At 44.3% G+C, this 21,002-nt stretch overlaps 1 protein-coding gene across 1 annotated transcript; it reads right to left on the reverse strand.

Moving 5' to 3' along the window:
- Positions 1-653: 653 nt before the first annotated feature.
- Positions 654-3,324, reverse strand: HOXA13 (homeobox A13). The gene is made up of 2 exons (XM_066628580.1): positions 2,619-3,324; positions 654-898 (listed from the first exon to the last, which is right to left on the reverse strand). The coding sequence occupies exons 1-2, from the start codon at positions 3,322-3,324 to the stop codon at positions 654-656; spliced, it is 951 nt and encodes a 316-aa protein (XP_066484677.1).
- Between the last annotated feature and the right edge of the window lie 17,678 nt (positions 3,325-21,002).

Below are 21,002 nucleotides of genomic sequence, written 5' to 3' on the forward strand. Positions count from 1 at the left end.
AAATAGCAATTTGTGGGATTTACACCATTTGATCATTGATGGATGCCACCGATATTGAAAAGCCGTAGATTCCTTTAAAAAAAATATACAGTTTCTGTGGAAACAGTATTCTCACCCAGGGAGGGTATCGGAAAAATGAGCCACATATAAAATAAATCTCAGGACATTTTGAAGCAATATTTGGCATTGCTTTTAGTTTGCCTTCAGAGTTAGTCCTCCGCAGAGCTTCCTTCATTTCCGACATCTTTAGGATTCTTACTTTAGTACCTTCTTTGTAAAATTAAAAATTTTAAAAAAAAACAGAATGCATTGCTTAAACATACAGTAATGGTACATTTTTTTTTCATTCTGTTTACCTGAGCAATCATTCAGCATGCTTTTGGGATAGCAAGGTACGTATTAGGAGAGCCCAATATTCATGATTTTTATACGGCCTCTTTTAGGATTTTGGGAGAACTGCCAGTCTTAAAAAACATTTCTAATACCCATAATTTTTTTTCCAAAATCCATAATTCCAAAGACACAGAGTTCTTGTGAAAGAAGAGGTTCATTTGTCTTGTCTTTTTAATTATTATTATTATTATTATTTTAAACAGGACCAAAACAAAAACAGTTCCTTAAGCCTCTGGGCTGCTGCATCTCCATTTAATCCATTAACTGGTCGTCTTCAATTTGTTGATGACTTTTTTCTCTTTCACCCTTCTGTTTTGAAACCAAATTGTCACCTGCCTCTCTGAGAGATTCGTGGTGGCCGATATCCTTCTTCGCTTGTCCTTGGTAATGAATTTATTTGTAGCGTATTCCCTTTCAAGTTCTTTTAATTGGACTTTGGTGTAAGGCACTCGCTTCTTTCTCCCACGTCTGTAGGAGTTGGCGTCTGAGGGATGAGAAACCACGTCTACAAGAGAAAGTTTAAAAAAAAGGAAGGTGGTCATTATCATTTAAAGAAAAGTTGAACGACCATAGAATCACCATACCTTCTTCTTTCATGCAGCCATGAGTCAAAATGTATTCTGATCAACAGGCTTACGCTGGCTTCTAATATCATCATCCAGACTTAATATAGGATTTGCCTTCACCCTTCGCTGCAAACACCAAACCGTTCCAAGCTCAAACTCTCGAGGAAAATTGTATGCAGCTACAGTAAGCTATATGGAGTGTGACATCTGGGACACCTATGGAAAATTCTTGCTAACCCAGAATTCTTAATACCTTTCAGCAGACTTTCCTCCTGGTCCCACAGAAGAATTCAATCACGCCTGTTTCCTACGTCCCTTACTAGGTCTTGCAGAGACCTGGGAGACCCCTAACTAGGTTGGATGGTGCTGGATCAGAGGGTGAGGGGGGTGGGGTGGGACAGCTGGCCAAAATAATTCAGGAGCAGAGCAACCAGAGCTAGTGACAATAAGCTATAGACTGCTTGCAACGTTCAGAGAAGCAGAAACATTCTTACTCAGAGAGCTGGTAGAGGACCGTCATCCAGGGGATTGCTGCTACAATTAGCTTACTAACAAAGCGAGGAGAAGAAGCCCTGTGTCAGTCGGTCAAGTTTAATGACATTGCCCAAACCAGGAGCACTAGGAAAACTAAGATGGCTGATCGTGCCATAAGGGACAGCAACAAGCAGACTAGAAAAGTTAAAACTACCTTAACCCAGAGATACAGAGATAAGACTAAATGCTGTCTAGATACGCGCTGTTATTGCTGAGGGAATGAGAGAATGAGGAGCTTCAGGACCGAGAGAAGGAGGCGGTAGCATCAGAAGGATAGTACGTACAAACTGTTGTCACTACTAGGGTGGATCATGTACTGAAAAAAGTAGTGCTGTGAATATTGTCAAAGTACCACGGTGAAAAAGGAGCAACGTTATTAGTGGGAAGGTTGTTGATCTGAAGAAAGGAAGAGCGAGAGGGCTAATCTCGCAGCCAGGATCCAGCCTTGCCTACTGGACAGCCTCTGCAAGTCAGTTCGACTCCTTTCAAAGGAACTTTCAGACAGATCCACGGGAAAGGAAGCCGTCGGGGCCCCCAAGAGGGAACCCCACTTTGCAAGGGTGGTGATCCCTGCAGGAGAAACGAAGGTCTATTCCAGTGAGCAAACCCCACTCAGGATGGCAGCTCCCAGCGAAAGGAAGAACCCATCGGATATATCTTGGGGGAGGACTAGCGATGCTGTCCTCAGGAGCAGGAGAGAGACTTCTCTCAGGCAGCCATCCTCGCCACACTTTCCTGGGAGTAAATCTCATGGAACACAGTGGGACTTACTTCTGAGTAGACATGCATAGGCTTGGGCTGTTAGCTGACGAACTAACAGCACAATCCTAAGTGTGTCTACTCAGAATTAAGTCCCACTGTGTTCACTGGGGTTTACTCCCAGGAAAGTGTACATGGGATTGCAGCCTGACACTAGGGGAGGAGAAGTGGCCCGACTCTCACTATGAGGGCTGGTTCTGCAGTGCGAGAGGATCTGAAGAGGGTCCCACCACCGTGCTAGGAGAGGCAGCCATATTATTGGGGGGGGGATGGTGACGGGGTTCAGGAGAAGGGGTGCTTCCTCGTGCTAGAGGGGAGCAGCGGGCATACTGCGGAGGAAGAGGAGGGCCGTGCAAGGTGCATTACCCGGGAGGGTGGACTTCCAGAGGTGGGGCGGCTGGTTCTGCTCCTTGGGGCAGTAGACCTGCCCGTTCCAGCCATTGGTGATGGCCCAGGGCTGGTAGCCGTCCATGGGCAGCATGGAGTCGTGCCTGGGCTCGCCGGGGCCTCCGAGGGTGGGCACCACGGGCATGTCCAGGTAGCCGGCGGGCACGGGCTGGTAGGGTCCGGCGGCGTAGCCCGGGTAGAAGGCGAACTCCTTGGCGCGGGCGGTGAAGTCCTCCCCGGCGGCGGCGGCGGCGGCGGTGTCCATGTACTTGTCGGCGAAGGAGGAGGCGGCGGGCTGGGCGCAGGACTTGAGGGCGGCGTTGGGGTGGCCCACGCGGCAGGGGTAGTAGCCCCCCCCGAAGTAGCCGTAGGGCAGCGCGGCCGGGCCGGAGGGGCTCTGCACGGCGGCCGAGCAGGGGCTGCACTTGTTGGCGGCGGGCTCGGCCATGCCCGGGGCGGGGGCTGCGGGGGCGGTGGCGGGGGGCGCGGGCGCCTCGGCGGAGGGGTAGGCGGCGGGGGCCGCGCTGGCGGCGGCGGGGTGGCCCATCAGGTTGCGGCACTGGGCGGCCCCCGCGCCGTGGAAGTAGCCGCCCTCCAGGTTCTTGTTGAGCTCCTCCAGGCTGTTGTCGTAGAGGAACATGACGGGCTCGATCCAGCGCGGGTGGAGCAGCACGGAGGCGGTCATAGCCCGAGCCGCAGGCAGACCGGACCGGCGGGCGGCGGGCGGCGCGGGCGGCTCTTTTTTAAAAGCCCCCAAGACTGAAAGCAGAGCCCGCAGCCTCCCAGCCTTGAGCGGGGCCGGCGCGCCACCCCGGCGCCCATTGGCCCGCCCGCCCCACGTGACATGCAAAGCAGCAGCAGCAGCAGCAGCAGCCCGCCGCCGCCAGTGCAGCCCGCAGAGTGCGGCAGGTCCCCGCGGGAGGGGTCCCGGCACCGGCCTCCCCTTCCCTCCTTTCACCCACCGCCCGGGGGGACCAGGCAGTCTCCGCGGCAGGGCTGCAAGGGGCGAGCAGGTATTTCCCGCCCCCTCCCCGAGTGGACACCCCCCGCAGCACATTGGCCTCATTCATCCCTCCTGCCAGAAGCATCTCGTTTTCCAAACACTTTTTGCCCTCCAAGTGCTCTTTCCGTCTATGCAAACAGGGGCTATTTGGATTTTTTTATTTAGCCCCCCCCACCTCCCTCCCTCCCTCCCTTCCACAGCCTCTTGCACCCCGATCCTCTCAGAAGCAAGTCGCACTGGGTTTGGGAAGACACACTTTCAACCAAATGTGGACAGGACTGTAGCCTCACTGCATTCCTTGGGGGAAGCCCCACTGTGGGGTTGACTTTCGAGGAAGTTGGTCAGGCTTGCACCATTGAATTCGTGTGTGTGTGTACACACATACATGTATGTATATACACATGTGTGTATTTGCATACATATACATGTGTTATACATATGCATACATACATAAATGTGTGTATGTACACACCACACACACACACACACACACACACACACATCTTCTTCTAAGCCATCCAAATTTAATTATTTTGGGGTAAAAAAAAAAAAAGGAATGGAAAAGAAGAAAAGCCATGTATGTAGATAAAAGAGTTTAGAAGGGAGGAAACGGTATGTGCCTTTCCCAAATATGGATGGGAAGGGGTTAAGTAGACCCCCCCCCCACCCATCTCACTACATTCTTTGTTACTGCAACAATAAAACCTGCAGCCTGACCCATTTTGGCCTGAATCATCCTGGGTCAAAAAAAATATTGCATGGGTTTATTCATTGTATCTGACTCCCCCCCCCCAATTAATTAAAGAGCAAACCAGCCACGCTTTGCACCGAATTCTCCAGTCCATCGTCGGAGTCCAACATCTGCACCCCAGTGTAGAGCGACCAAGTCCTTCTGTAATTAAAAAGGCACTTTCTGAGATGGGTCTCTGTTATTTACTGTGTAATGTGGACACGTAACGTATCGGGTGAAGGGATCGTGGCTTAAAGATGCAAACTCAGAGTCATGCAGAGATGAGTTCCAGCGCCAGGGTCCCCCCAATGTGGTGGCGATGGGAGATTGACTGCTGCCCGCCGGCCCCAAAGCGGGGAGGCCACCGGGGCGCGCTGAGCTCTTGCCCTTGCGCGTTGCTCCGGTGCGCTTTGACAGGTCTCGCTGGACGGCGGGGCTGCGCTGGCCACACGGTTTTCTCTGCAGCGCCGCGTGGGCGGAACGTGAAGCGGCGGCTTGTTTGCGGGCTCGCTGCCCCTTGCCTGTCAAGGAAGGGACGGATCTGTCAGCCGCCTGCCTCTCCGCCGGCTTGGCAAGAGCCAAGGAATGGTATGTGACGCAGGGACTCTTGTCACCGACCCATATTTCAGCCCTTCTCTTCCCCGCAGCCAGGGCAGGGCTCCCTTCCTCTCCGGCTCCCCAGCCTCCTCCCGGATGGTCCTTTCCGCATTCCTTCTCCTGGCCAAAGGCAAATATTGATTCCCATCAGCAGATTTTCCTGCCATGTTTTCCTTCCCAACCCTCGAGCCCTGGAGGGGAATCGTGGGGTTTCTTCCCATTCTTGGGAAAGGGGGATTCCTTTCCACCAGCACCTCCACCACCACCCCTTTCCATCTGCCCACCCCACCACTAAACTTGTCTCGAAGGCAGAGCCCCAGCCCTGGCGTCTCGCAGCAGACTCCCGCACCCCCGTCCCCGTCCATCCACCCGCCCCATTCGAGGCTCGATGGGCAGCGCTCTTGAACGTGCAGGTTAGGCACGACTGAAGGCCAAGGTCAAGTTGAAAGTGGTCGTCTAGCCAGGGCCAGAACAGTCGCTCAGAGCCCGCGAAGGCTGATTTGCTCATAAGGAGCAAGGGAGAGAGAAAGTCAATCGCTCCCTTCCTAGCTGTTCTCTCCTTCGTGACCCCCCTTCCTTCCTCTCAATTAAATTGAATTTAATTAAAGATTAAATTAAGGAGTCAAATTCTTTCTTTCTTTCTTTCTTTCTTTCTTTCTTTCTTTCTTTCTTTCTTTCTTTCTTTCTAAAAACCTTACCAGTGGGGGGTGGGGGGGGGGCATCCGGCCTGCTGTATGTGCGTTTATTTGCCTGGCTTTAATCCAATTTTGGGGACAAAAATTAAAGTGGGGGGGGGGTAGAAATGAGGTCATATCAACATACTTGTTGATTGCTTCTCTATCACCTCCACTGCCCCCCATCAATGGTAGGCCGTTTCTTGGTGGATCCAGTGGCCACCACCTTCCTGGATTTGTTCGGAAGAAATGAATATGACATGCATTCAAAAGGAAGAGGAAAAAAATGCTCCTGGGATAGAATGTGTGTGTAGAGGGTTTTTTGTTGTTGTCGGCCGATTTACAGGGTTGCTAAGATTCAACTCCCCCCCCCTTAAATAATTAAGGGAAGTGTCCAGAGTGTTCAGCTAGAAGTCTGTACCGTGAGCCAAGAAATTACGAAATGAATAAAGACATCTGTGAATCGAAGGTGAACGGGGTTTCTGCAGTCAAAATGTAAGCATTGACTTGGTATAGGCGACGTTCCCAGACTAAGAGCTGGACGCAGCAGAGACAGGAAAACCGTGGGGGTGGGTGGGTTCGTCACCCACCGTGGATGTGAGTGTAACGTGGTCGAGGTTTGCTTTTGCCCTCGGAGAAAACTGAACTCCACTGTGCTGGACAAACGAACAACAGAACTGCTGGATGACCTCCTTGCTTTCCGAGATCAACTTTCTCAAGACAGGATAGCGGCTGGTTCAGTGACCCAAAATGAAGATATGGGTGAATTGGTTGATTTGTGTGTGTGTGTGTGTGTGTGTGTGTGTGTGTGTGTGTGTGTGTGTCCAAGTGAGCCTTAAATGTATCTCTTCACTACAGCTCTAATGTGTAGTTCAAACACAATTCATAGTTGCTTGCTTCTCTTCGGTGGTGTGTACGGTCTAGGTTAAGGGGGGGGACGGTAATCTTTCATAACCGCACTCCTTACAAAGGTCTTCTCTCTTACGCATTGGAACGTATGAAAAGTACAAGGTAAAACTCTCTAAGGGTCTCTCTCTCTCTCTCTCTCTCTCACACACACACACACACACGGTTGGTGATTCTGATCTTTTAGGACGGATATTAGTACCACAGGAAGTATAAAACCGAGTTTACTCGCGGTTAGAAGCTGGACGTAGGCGGGACTCTTGCAGTTCTGTGGAATGTATAATCATAACTTGTCTGCTGACCCAGGCCTGTCAAGGCATAAATGGCCCCTCTCAAAGCTCGGCCTAATATGTTCTTACCAAGGTGCTCGGTCACTATCTACTAATGACTACACTCTTTCGGATTCATCCAATACATTCCGATGAACGCCATCCTTCCCAGCAAAATTCAAGGACTCTCCACTCTGGATTCAGCAGAGATCACCTGACGGAAGTAGGAAGAGCGCAATGTGCAGTTTAGCGGGTTTTGTTTGATAATTTGTTTAGAGGGACTTACAAGAAGGGGGGGATCTCCCTTGTGATTTGCTATCAATGAGGTTTGAAAACGCATGAGGATGTCGGTGGAGGTGGGGGTCTCTTGCATTTGCTTTGCCCTACTTCTCAGAACTAAAGAGCGGCACAGATACTTTTAGCAAAGGTAGATTTTGTGAACTCAAAGTTCGCAGGAGAATTTAAAAGGTTGCTACTCTAGCTGCATCTTCCCACCCTTCCGTAGCTACCGTCACTTGTAAGTATTTCAGTTCCCTAGAAAAACAACCAGGAGTAGGTCAAGACTCCTTAATGACTTTTACCTAACCTTCAAAAACAAAAACACCACTACACACAAATGAAACTATAGACCGGTGCAGTCGTAGTACGGTTGTAGTATGTGTCTACTCAGTGTATATCCAACTGAGTTCTCTGGGGCTGACTTCTACGTAACTATCCATAAGGTTGCAGTTTAAGATCTCGATCCGGGTGGAATTAGGCTGCAGTCCGATGCATGCTTTCCTGGAAATCAGCCCTATTGAACTCAATGGGACTTACTTCTGAGTAGACACTTACAGGATTGGGCTGTTAGTAACACTAAAATCTCACTTGAAATCATTGGGATTCAGTCATCTCTAAACCGACTTCACCAGAACGTAAACTGAGTCTGCCTCAACTTCTAGGATAATCCAGGCATTCGTGTTATTCTCCCATGGATGGAGGATCGCTCATTGGAAGTGCAATCCTCTGTACATTTACTCAGAAGTCAGTCGCACTGTGTTCGGATTCGGTTTGCATGAGAGCACATTCAGTTTACCTCCCACCACCTTATTTTGCTAGAGGTTCTCGTCCATCATTTTCCCTGCACCAACATTCTCCAAAAGGGTTTTGAGGACACTTCGCATTTCAGGATATTCATGTATTTCTAATGTAACCAAACAGCTTTACGAGCACTATTTGCTGGACATCCTAACTCCTTCCCCTCCCGCTGAGTGCTGGGTGGTTTCTGGTGGATTTTTTTTTTTAAAGATAATTGGAAAATAAGGAGGATTTTCCAAAGCAAATACTAAAGAGGGGTTAGCTTCAGGAAGACTTGTGCAGGGATTAAACACACACACACACACACACACACTCACTCACTCAGCGCATTCCTTTTTTAATCCACATATATCATAAGGCGTGCATTTACACACACTCTCTCTCAAACCAGCACCAAACTTTCATCTGCTTTCTGCTCACAAAGCTTAAAAACTGGGGCAGTTTCTGGATCCTTTGGTCGAACACAGGAGGGATACAGAACACTCAGGAAACATAAAATGAATTCAAGTCAGACTGGAAATGACTCAGGGCCTATTGTGCAAGGACCGTATATATTTACAGTATGCCCTTCTCTCTTACAGAAGTTTAAGAATGTTTAGGCATTGGGGAGGTGGGTGGGGCAGGGGATACACACACACACAACATTGAAAAATACACACTCTCCTGGCCCTGCAGTAGGTTGACAAGATATCTTCTTCTTGCAAGCCAGTTTCTGTTCATATCTCTCTGAGGTTCAAAAACAATACTGTGCGGAAATTATTGGGAGATAAAATTTTTATAAAATCCCAGTACGAACACCCTCATGATAAGCAGAAAACGAAATTCCCCCTTTTTTAAATTTAGGAACCAAGCTGGGAAGGAATAATTTTATCAATCAACTCCAGATTACCTTATCAAGCAGCGTGACACACTCTGTTAAATGGTCTTCTGCGAAGGATGAACAAATGTTTTTCAAAAGAAACCAAGATGTACTGGAATGAGCCACTGATTTTCAGAAGAAAATGGAATATTTTTAAGACCGAACACTGTTCTCTGCAAGTAAGTTATATCAGGAATGTGTATTGCTAAAATAATAATAATATCTCTATTGTTTTTTGGGGGGGAGGGGGGATGTGACAGTGAGTCACATTTTTCAAAAATAAAATGAACACAGGATGCAGTGGTCTCTGGTTGGTATCTTATCCCTTTTTGCCAGGAGCTTATATTAATCACTACCACATGATTACAAGCTCCATTGTCACAGACTTATAAAAATTAAACATGCCCTTGGAACTCTGGCCTACCAGCCCTTGTAATATTTGTGGCTGTTGGGGAAAAAAAGATTAGAAAGAACTATTGGCAAAAATAAATAAATAAATAAATAAATAAATAAATAAATAAATAAATAAATGACAATCCATTCCCCAGGCATGAAAACTAGTTGCTGGACATTCCCCCCCCCCTTTAATCCACCCAAGATTCCTTCTACAGCTTTGTACTTACACACACTATCCGGAGTGCTTTGTTTCAGGACTTAACTACTGACTGGAAGAGTGATTTGAAGCTGATTCTGAAATAAAACGTAGGTTTTTTTTTCCTTTTAAGTGTCAGTGTGTATGTGGGGGTGGGGTGGGGGTGGAAGGGAGCACAGCACGATGCTCCAACCTGCATCTCATGCACTTATTGTCAGCCTATTCGAAGCCCTAGGACTTCTCTGGAGTTAAGTGGGTTACTGGTAAGTTTTTAATCAAAGGGGAACAGTAATCAGGAAGGAGAAGAGCCCACTTTCACCATAGTCCATGTGGTATTAGTAACCTGGGATAAGCCTGCCCATGCAAACCGCTGGCCAAAAAGCAATCCAATGGCCAGAAAGATGGTATATAAATACCTTTTTATTATTATTAAAGAGGGAAAACATGAGATCCATGAGAATAATAATAATAATAATAATAATAATAATAATAATAATAATAATAATAATTATTATTATTATTATTATTATTATTATTATTATTATTATTATTATTATTATTATTATTATTATTGAGCTTTTAGAGCTTGATATCTTCCTATCAGCTGAATACAGTTTCTCCAGTTTGTCAATATTCCCACTGAATAATACTACTTATGGTAGGACGACCCACACTATTTGAAGTTATGAGGCTCTGAGCTGAAAGGTAGATGAAAGTTGTCTCCTCCCATCAAAGGAGTAGGAGCCACCTGAAGGAGAAGGAGAATTCCTGTTTGGAGAAATTCAAGGGTCTAGCTAAACATGCCAGTTTTTATACAGGCTTGTGGAAAGTGGGGCAGCAATCATATACTTCTGCCTCTTTGAGGGGAGGGGAGAAGAAACTGATTGGGTAACAATTTCATCCTTTCACAGTGAGTTCAAACAATCCTCACTGGGATCACTGGGATCCAACCTGTTGGTATGCTGACCTTGTAACTCATTTTCCAGGGTAGAATTCATTTCCCAAACCAAGTCCACGCTGGTGTATAATTGATGGGTTCTTGCATTGTGGTGGTTGCTATGATGGGGCTGAATCACCCTGAATTATTCTTACAGTTCAAGCTGGATTTTCTCCCCTTGTGACTAGAGGCTGCTGTTTAGGACCTGGTAGCACAGCGAAGTCCATACCTTCTCCATAAATGAGATGCTTGGCCACATATGGTAACTGTGAGTTACATTCCCAGTGAAGTCAAGGATTGAAAGGCCCTTGGTTTGTCATCCAAGGGTAGAGCTGGGATCTTGGCATTTGTGCTCCCTAAACGAGTGTTGTCTATTGTGTTTAGCCCATCCTCCCCAATGTCCCCCACTGAATTTTATAATGCAAACTTTCCTTTTGTTGTAATTTCAGTATTCTCTTCTCCCAGTGAGCAAAATGCTTGGATATTGATAGACGCAAGGTACAACGCTTGTTGTCGGATAATTGCCACAGTCTGAAATGGAAGTATGGGGATCTAGTTAGGTGGACTAGGAAGTGAGAGACCTAAACTAAATAGATCATCAAGGAGGCTTTAGCAAGTCTCTTGGCCTCTTTCAATTCTCTTCCTGTGAAATGGGACAAAAAAATGAGATCTACCTCACAGGGATATGGTGAAGATGAATAACATTGCTGTAGAAAGATTGCCTGTGGAAAATAAAATTTAAAACAGGATAGACATCATTGGATGACTTTCGAACAACATCCAGCTATTCAGCAATAAACTGAATTGCATACACTGTCATTGCACATACTGTACAATAAGTTAAACTCCCTCATTGCTTTGCCTATATTGTAGTCTGAACCCAGATGGAAAGGAATGAGCAAATGAGCAGAGGAACTAAATCACCTGGTGCTCAGGCTTTTAAAACACATTTCAGTTCAGGTGTCCCTAAATACATTTACTTGGAAGTCTCATGCATTTATTTCAATGGGACGCATTTCAAAGTAAGACTACAATCCTATACACACTTATTTGGGAGTATTCCATTGAGTTAAATGATATGTTCGAGCAGGCACGTATAGGACTGGAAGTATGTGTGGGTGGGTGGGTGGGTGAAGGATTGCAGCTTTATTTTGTTTTTTATCAGTCCATCTTCTCCATGAGCACTCAGGCTAGATCACATTGTGGATAGATTAAAATGCTGTGAAAGCAATCTATCAAAATTTCTCTTGCCCACCACATTTCAATGCTATTTGCATTAGAGCACTTCCAAGTAGATCATGCTCCCTATAAACTAAGGCTAACAGTTTAAATGATCTCAAAACTATTCCTAAATCAAAAAGAAATCTTTTGAAATCAAAATTTCCCATTTTGCCCCAAATATGTAATAATATGTTGAAATATTTTACTAACGTATCCTAGGGTTACCCAATAGTTCAGAATTAATGTATCATGCTCTTTGGGTGCTCTGATCCAAAAATACATTTCCTTGGAAGTCAATCCAATTGGTTCCAAATGAATAAATGAAAACCAGTGGGATTAATTTCTCATTAATGGTTTGGGACTGACAAATAATGAATAAATGAAAACCAGTGGGATTAATTTCTCATTAATGGTTTGGGACTGACAAAGACAATGAATATTCAGATGACTCTTGAGTATTATGGCCTTGCTCATATTGCTCATATTTCTCACCTGAAATGTGAATAAATGTGCTTTTTTCAAATTCCAAATAATCCCCACAAAGAGTTACAGCTTTAATAAAGAGCAATTTTGAAATCTGTGCCTTTGTGGTGTAACATCTTGCTGCAAGGGACCATATTTCTATAAAAAATAATGAGATGGGAGTGTTCAGCAGCTCCGTTGCTCTATCTGCACATTCAGTTCTCACAGTGACTGAGGGCAGCTAAGAGTTCACAGAAAATATTGTGGAATCTCCATCAAACATGACTAAAACCAAAATTTGCCTTTGGAATGGTTTAAAATAAGTGACTATAAACACACTGAAATCACATTGCAACGCAAGATCAACACTGCTGCCATTCTCATACAATTCCCTAAGAGAATTTTGACTGTCCTCCTAGAAGCAAAGAGGTTTTGAAGGAGAACATAAATGGAAAGGGGATGATAGGGTGAACAAGTTTACTATGGAACATTCTGGTCAACTGAAAAGGCACCGCATACATTTGTCTAAATACAAGAAGAGTCTGTATCTATTTTTTAAATCATTATCATCATACCAAACCATTCACTGTATTCCTGCTCATGTTTACATCCCCACTGAAGAATACACAACTTGAGTATTGGAAAATTGCAGTGTTGAGGTACTAGAAACCAATATTGATTTTGCATTAACCAAATGATCATCAGAATGACATATATATCCTTAAAATAGACACCTCCATTTGGGCTTCCTGTATCTCACAGTGGCCCACCAAATACTTCAGGGAGCACACAAGACAGCAAGACATATCCTGCATCCTGATGTCCTCCCCTTCATCTGGTATTCTGAGGTAGCCTTCTTCTAAAATCAAGAGCTAGCACATACCTGTTTTGACTTGTAAACCATGATGGACTTTTCCTATACTCATTTTCATGGGAGTAAGCCTCGTTGAACGCTATGGGGTTTGCTCCTGAGTAACATGCCTAGGATGCATAGGATAACTTATGCCCCAGTTACTATTTCTCAGTGCAATCCACTTCCTGGGGTTGATACGGAGACAAAAGGCGGGGGGGGGGAGGCTTGTACAGCTCCTTGGAGGAAGGATGTGACTGAAATACAGTATAACTAATAATAATTCTGGATGGGGAAATAGTTGTTACTCTTGTGCCCAAATGAAGGTGAGCCCTTATCAATACATTCACCTAAATCAGTACAGCTGACATAGGAGTCCTAAGTGTGCAACATCTTGGAGATCTTCTAAAAAGATTACTGGTTCAGTGATGTGTGGTAGGCTGGTTACAGTTTTTGGCACACAAAGCAACAAACACAAATTTCGAGCAAGATATGAGTCTTTACTGCTTCATGCAACAAGCCCTGGTGCACAGAGAGCTCCCAGCAGCCTGGCAACCTTCCATCCTGGAATGGACACTCATAAAGATGTTGCAAATTGTAGCCTGTGCTGTAGGGAGAGATAGGCGTCCAGTGTGCTGAGAAAAAGCTCTCTCCTGGCTTTCAGAGTCAGTTGTGTGAGTGAAGAAAATGATTCTGCCTAGGAGAAGACAAAGAAGACACTGGAGGAGCCACAGTTGCAATCCAACTGGAATGCAATGGAAAAACCCTCCTTCAGACTGCAGCTATGAAAATAATCAAAATGGCTGACTCCTGCACGTCACTGCTAACAATCTGTGCCACAGGGCTCTGGAGCTGAGCCAGTTTATGGGCCACTGATGAGGTCTGTTAATGATAATGGCATGCTGGTGGGGCAAAGTTATGTCATGATTGACCATTTCCAGGTGTGCGATTTGGATTAATAATATGCAGCTTCCCCCTGTTAATTATAATATGAAGGCAGATGTAGTGCCAAGCCAACCTTTCCCCACTGATAAGTGTTGCCAATGAGGCCCATTCCTTATGGAGCTTGAGGCTTGCGCCGTGTTAATGAAGGAGCTCTGGGTTGAGTAAGTTCATCAAAAATGTGTTTGTCAGATGAAAGCAAAGACCCTGTAGCTGAATGCTGCATACACTTATTATTTAGATGGGGGGGGGGGAGAGTAATTTAAACAACAGGCCTCTTGTTTGCTTCCTTGCCAATAACTTTATTCAACAAAATGGTCCAAAGGGGTTGACTTTATGCCAACATTTCATTCAACTTTCTTACCTCTAACCATTTATAACCACACATAATTAATTCAAACCTAAAAAATAATAATAATAATATGGGGAGAGTTAAATTCAGCTAGTAATTTCTTAGCTCAGTTATCCTAAGGCTAAAAAAAAAATGAAAAATGAAAAAATATAGAGTCTCCATGCACCCAGCTTAAAGGCCTTCTGTCCTGCAAGTTTCACTGTGGTTGTACTGGTAGTTGAATATCTGCCCTGTATTTCTTATAGTGGGATGCCCTTGGAGCCTGCTAGCAATTACTTGCTTTCATCCACTTTTCGAAAGCCATAACTTTTGTGATTTTTATCATTGGAAACTGCCTGGGGTCATGTCAGGTAATCTGCTCTAACTGGTGTGGATGTAACTCATTCCATTTGATGTAATTTAAAATGATGACTCACTTTTCACATAGCATAAGATGTATGAAGAATGATAGGCCTCAGAGAAAGATTGATTAGAGTCATTGCTGGTTAATTTGGTAGCAGGTCAGCAAATGAGTTCTCCCAACCTTACCTGGACTTAGTATAGGGATCTGAATTTGTATAGCAGATTTCGTGAGGTGGGTTCTACTGACCAGTTATGGATTTTTTCAGATAATCTGAGAAAGAAAGAAAGAAAGAAAGAAAGAAAGAAAGAAAGAAAGAAAGAAAGAAAGAAAGAAAGAAAGAAAGAGAGTTTGCTGAAAGTTTCCTGCAGATTAGAAAAAGACCTCTGGAGAATCTAGCAATGACCCCAGTATCTTGGGAGACAGGCTACCCAGAATGCAAGCAGAGAGTTTTTGCAGTTCTTACCAAAGAACCGTGATAAACCATCTGTACTCTAAACTGGAGCTAGTATGTCAATATCCTTTGAATGACGTGGACTGTGACTGAGTATGTATTTGGGAAATAATCAAATTCATTTTCTTGCTGCGAAGGCAGGATGGGAGGGATGCCCAAATGTGCAGAGGGTTTTGTGAAACACCAAAAGAGGGAGGGCATTTGGGCTGGTGCTCTGGCAGCTTGGGGTTGTTTTTCAATTCTAGCTTCAGTCAACCCTCAATCTTCTATGGAAAGACATAAAAACCCAGATTGAAAAAAAAAAGTATTTACAATATTAGCTGGGAAAAAAGAAAAGCTGGACTCACACCAGCTTGGTGACGAGATGGGAGAATTAAATGGAAATGGGAGGGATCTAAAAGGAAAAGGCTCAGACACTGCCCTGCAAAGATGTGGTAACAGAGAAGTTCATAGGTTTGGAAAGAGACACCCTTGATGTCATACCAAGAAGTCAATGGTTCCCAAGCTGCTTTGATTTCAAGGTTCAAGTGCATGTGAGGAGATTATACAATATACCAGTGTTTCTCAAACTGTGGGTCAGGACCCACTAGGTAGGTCGTGAGCCAATTTCAGGTGGGTCCCCATTCATTTCAGTATTTTATTTTTAATAGACTTGATGCTACCATGGTATGTGACTGCATTTGGGGAAATGTTACAGACCTGGACTTTTAACAAGCTACTATTAACAATGATAGTCAGTGGGACTTACTCCTGGGTAAGTGTGGGTAGGATTATATCCTAGCACTGTTAAAATTTTTCCTGTTTGATGATGTCACTTCTGGTCATGACACAACTTCTGGTGGATTCTGACAGATTCGCATTCTAAAAAGTCCCACTGCTAAATGTGTGAGAACCACTGCAATATACTGTAGAAGGGAACTAAGTATTTCATAGGAGGTGAAGTGAAACCCATTCAAGTCACTGGAGCCTGCTTTCTTTGTTGTGTAGGCAGGCACTCTTGCACACAATTATATGCATTCAAATAAATAAATAAATAAATAAATAATAATAATAATAATAATAATAATAATAATAATAATAATAATAATAATAATTATTATTATTATTATTATTATTATTATTATTATTATTATTATTTATATACCGCTTTTCAACTAAAAGTTCACAAAGCGGATTACAGAGAAAAATGAAATAACTAATGTCCCAAATGGGCTTACAATCTAAAAAGATGCAAAAAGAACACCAGCAGACAGCCACTAGAAAAGACACTGCTGGGGTGAGGTGGGCCAGTTACTCTCCCTCTGCTAAAAAGAGGAGCACCCACTTGAAAAAGTGCCTCTTACCCAATTAGCAGGGGTAACTCAATTAGCAGGGGTAATTCTGTAGATTTAGGAGATTTCTGTATCGCCTTTCCCCAGGCAGCAGGCCAGACGCACAAGGCAATAGATAGAACATATATTCATTTTTTAGGATACATATCTGAACACAAAGTCTTCTTTGAAGATGCGAAGATTTCAGTCTCCCCCTGAAAGCAGCAATAATACTGTATTCTCGCTGAATGGGATGGAGATCAAAGGAACGCCCTTCTAGTCAAAGGAGCTACAAAGCCACAACGTACTTCTCTCTGTTTATTTCATGCTTTAATCGTAATAATCGTCATCATCTCCTCTTTGGAGTCAGAGTGGATGTTCCTGTCGTCCTTCATCGGGATTAACTATGCGGAAACAGAACAAGTCAGTGAATCAAATGGAACCGTGGAGGCGAAATTAGTTGTCCTGAGAAAGCTCATATTCATAGTGGACTAACTGAGATTTCAAATTCCAATAATTGTGTGTGTACACACATAATGCACACACAAAGGGAGTAAGTTAACAAATCATGCTTCTAAGACTTTTCGGCTACAATCCTATCCACATTTTCCAGGAGTAAGACCCATTGACTATAGTGGGACTTACTTCTGAGTAGTCACTCATAGAATTCCGCTATTGGTCTGTTCCTTAAGGGGGGGAGGGAGTCTCTACACTCCTGCAAGAAAATAAAATCCGTGCATCCAAAACAAGTTAGCCAAGGCGAAGTACCACTGAAATCAAGGAGACAAGCTTATGTGCTGGGGTGTCCTAATCAAGAACCTAATCACAATTGGTGGAGGAGCAAATGGGAAGCAGAAATCGGTTGAAACAATATACATTTTAACTCTCTGAGGGGACTGGTGCTAATAGATTAGTGAAGTTACTATCTCATGTTGTCTTCTACGTGGGAAAGAGAAGAAAAAGAGCAACCAAATTGAATGGCAACCAAATTGAAGAGCAACACATATGTATTCATGGGGTTTGCAGATCAACAAAATAATATTGCGTTGTAGAAAAATATGCGTGTGTGTGTGTGTGTGTGTGTGTGTGTGTGTGTGTGTGTGTGTGTGAGAGAGAGAGAGAGAGAGAGCGAGCGAGCGAGCGAGCGAGCGAGCGCTCCAGGACGAAATAATGTAGCAAAGTAAAATGCATGACTTGGCTATGTAAATAAATCTCTGTACCGGAAAAGTGTAGGTAACATGTAAAATAGTTTAATGATTCCTAATTGACTCATTAATCAGTTTATTGATTAGATCAATGCTCAAGGACATTTAGAGCCCAAGTCTAAGCAAGTCTACTCAAAAGTAAATCCCATTAGAGTCAATGGGAACTTACTCCCCGGAAAGTGTGGATAGGATTGTAGCCTTAGTAAAATTAAAGGTTTTATTTTAAAATAAAAGGAATTCATCTTCCAGGTTAACTTGTTTTTTTTATTTTTTAACTGTGTGATGATACTAAATCTAGTATGTTCAGCCTTCAAATACATTGAGTTATTCAAATACATCAATAGTTACAGTTGTGCTGCATCCAAAAGTATGATTTTACACCAGTGTTGCAAGCAGAGATGTCAGTGACAAGGTCTGAGGTGAACAGGTGTTGCTGTCTGGTGGATTTTGCATGTGAGTAACACATCTGCATGCCATCTAAGGGTTAACAAGTGGAGATCCTCCTTGTCCAACAAGTCACCTAAAGCTCCCAGAAATGCAGACTGGCTCCATGTTCCTAGTATCATAATGCAGGTAAACACCTCACATCCATTATCTCAAGTAAGCCTCATAATAACCTTTGTAAGTTGGATCAGTATTAAATCAGAGCCTTCCTGGCTCACAGCTCGCATGTTTAGCCACTATGGCACTAATATAAAAGTCGTTTCCTTTTGCTTTCCTGGGTAGGCCTGCCCTGCATCAGATGACTTTATTTCCTGGACAAGTCTCTGTGCAGTTGACTTATTTGACATCATTTCTGTTGCTCTTTAAGCAGTCACCACCAAAATGAGGTCACTTCCATGCCCAACTGCCTGGAGTAGTTAGCTTTTCAAAGAAGCTTACATGGTCTGACTCTTAGGCAGCCGGATCTGGATCTGAACTAGTGAGTTGGCTAAGATTAGTCCTGAGCTATGAATAGACTACTTATCAGAATAATATTACTGAAGATTCTAATCTCAGGGAGCACAGACTTTTTCAAAGGTTATAACCACAGCTGGCCCCCCATCCTCTATGTTTACGTCATTATTAGAATTATTTTAAAATTTCCACTTAACAGATGAGCTTGGTGCTCGCTTGCAAAGCTGTACTATTATATACGTGTTTATGTGGACATACGTTCCACTGTGTTCAATGGGGCTTACTTCCATAGGGCTGCCATATATATATGGAAATTATGTATATATGGGAATATGTATATGTATATATGAACAAGTATAAAATAGGATAGCATTACAAGCAAGCACCAAGCTCATTTGTTACATGGAAATTATGGAGGACAGAGGTTCAGCTTCAGCCATGGCTGAATTGGTGGGCCACTGTGAGATACAGGAAGCTGGACTAGATGGGTTTATGGGCTGAGCCAGCTGTTCTTAAGTTCTTAGGAATTCTACCAGCGTTTGGATCTCAAGTTTTCCTTCTTTGCCCAGCAGAAAGCGCTTTATTAAACACAAGGAAGAGGTCCACACACCACAGGCATGTCTACTCAGGAATAATTCCCACAGTGTTCAATGGCACCGACACCCAGGAAAGGGAGTGCATCGGATTGCAGCCGCAGGAATAAATCAATATTTATCCTGAACTCCCTTTGAGAAAAAGGGTGGCCCCACATGGGCAATATTCAACCGGTGGAAACTGGCGATTGCTGGGTGCTTGCAGGTAGGGCGGTGGTGAGGGCCTCTGCTGCTGCGCCAGTTTGGCATTCGCAGCGGCTAACGTGAGAAGGGGAGGGGTGTCAGGAAGGCCAGGGACACGCTAGTCTTCCCCCTCTGGATGGAAACGCGACAGGTCCTCGCGAGATCCTATTGCCTGAATGCAAATATGACCAGAAGGGGACTACAGCGAGTCGATCTGTTCGCAGCAGAGCGAAGGCGGGAACCTGCCTGCACCCCACATTCCGAGGCTCATCCTCTTCTACTGGAGCTGCAGTTGCCAGGCGTTCCCACTAGATGTCTTCCCAGTTAATGATAGTGGTCTGCATTTGCTTTGCCAGCGTCTGATCCCCCTTCGCTTGAAGTCCACCATCCCATGTGATCATGAATGCCACTCGCCTCCTGTGGCTTGGCTTTCAAAACCCCCCACATCCTTCCCCCCCCTGTATTTTTTTTCCCTAAAGAGGATTTGTGCAGTTCTCATGGAAATTCAGATGGGATTTTTTTCCCCCCCGCAGCCTGCCCCCCCTTTCTTTGGTGTTCCACGCAGGCAACCGGAATCTTCTCCTTCTTCTTTATGACTTTTGATGGTGTTTAAATAACGCAGGGAAGCTGAGCACACACACCGGATCGCACTTTCATCAGCTGAAGTCAAGGACGCCCAGGTGGTAAATGAGTTTACTTTGCCATTTCGACTTCGCTACCACATGTGGTCCAAGGTTCAGCTGGCTCCCGGAGACCTACTGTAGAGCTGTCCTTAAAGCCACAGACGTGAACTTGCCTTCCTCCTCGGCTCCTTCCGTCGCTCTGCTCCCACCTTGGCCACCTTAAAAGGAAACTCGTTCTCAGAAGTAAGCCTATATTTCTCATTGAGAATCTATCTCCCGTGCACAAACAAGACACCCCCGCTCACTCCCGGTGGTTTACTGACTGTTAAAAGACACCTTGAGCGTTCTCCATAAAGAAAGGCAGACACCCAGAGGCGGGCAACTGAATGATCATGGCAGAGATAGGGGATCAATGTGATCCTGCTCTGTACGTGAGGACTTCAAAATAAATAGTGATCGTCCTTGACCTCAGCAAATGAATTTGGCAAAGAGAGCTTTCAGTTGTATAACACGAATGGGCGGAATTGAAAAAGAATGTGGAATACAGATAGCCATGCATTTTATACATGCCTGAGAATGGATCTCTCTCTCTCTCCCCAATCTAGTGCATATTAAAGCATTTAAATCTCAGAATTTCTGGTTTGCCTAATTTTGTGCTGTCTTGTGGCATATTGCAAAATTAGCCACTGGTTGATTAAAAGTTGGGTATTTCTTTGAAGTTTGGTACAGTATATCTCTACACATTACTATCTTATAATATGTAACAAGTTTACACACAGTTAAACAACTCTGGGTTTGTAAGCTGCGTTCAATAATTATTTTCTCGTTTGAGGCTCTCCTGCTTTAAAATCAGAAATAATTTTCTCCACTCACAGTCACAAGCGCAAGGTAGGGCATGATAATGGTTTTCAAAGCTTTCAACAAAGCAATACCAGCTAGCTAAGAAAATGATATAGGTCCCAATAATTATTTACTACTTGGCTGCTGTAGCTTTTGAAGTTTTCAGAAGTTATGGGGAACGCTGGAGAGAGTATATTTTTCTGTTTTACTAAAGCCCAGCAATCTTTATAATGCTTTGGGGGAGGGGGTGTTTGGAAGAGTCAAGAGAGTGACCATATTTTCGCTTATAAGTTTAGGTAAGGAGCACAAATACAGACTTATAACCTTTTTCCCTATTTCGAAGAAAATAGCTTTCTCTCAATCTAGTCATAGTGAGTGGCAAGGACTTTGCAAAAAGTATGAGAAGAAAACAGTATTCCCTTAAGAATAATAATGGCAAGTTGATGG

The sequence above is a fragment of the Tiliqua scincoides genome, chromosome 5 (genome assembly GCF_035046505.1).
Source record: "Tiliqua scincoides isolate rTilSci1 chromosome 5, rTilSci1.hap2, whole genome shotgun sequence".
Classification (NCBI taxonomy): domain Eukaryota; kingdom Metazoa; phylum Chordata; class Lepidosauria; order Squamata; family Scincidae; genus Tiliqua; species Tiliqua scincoides.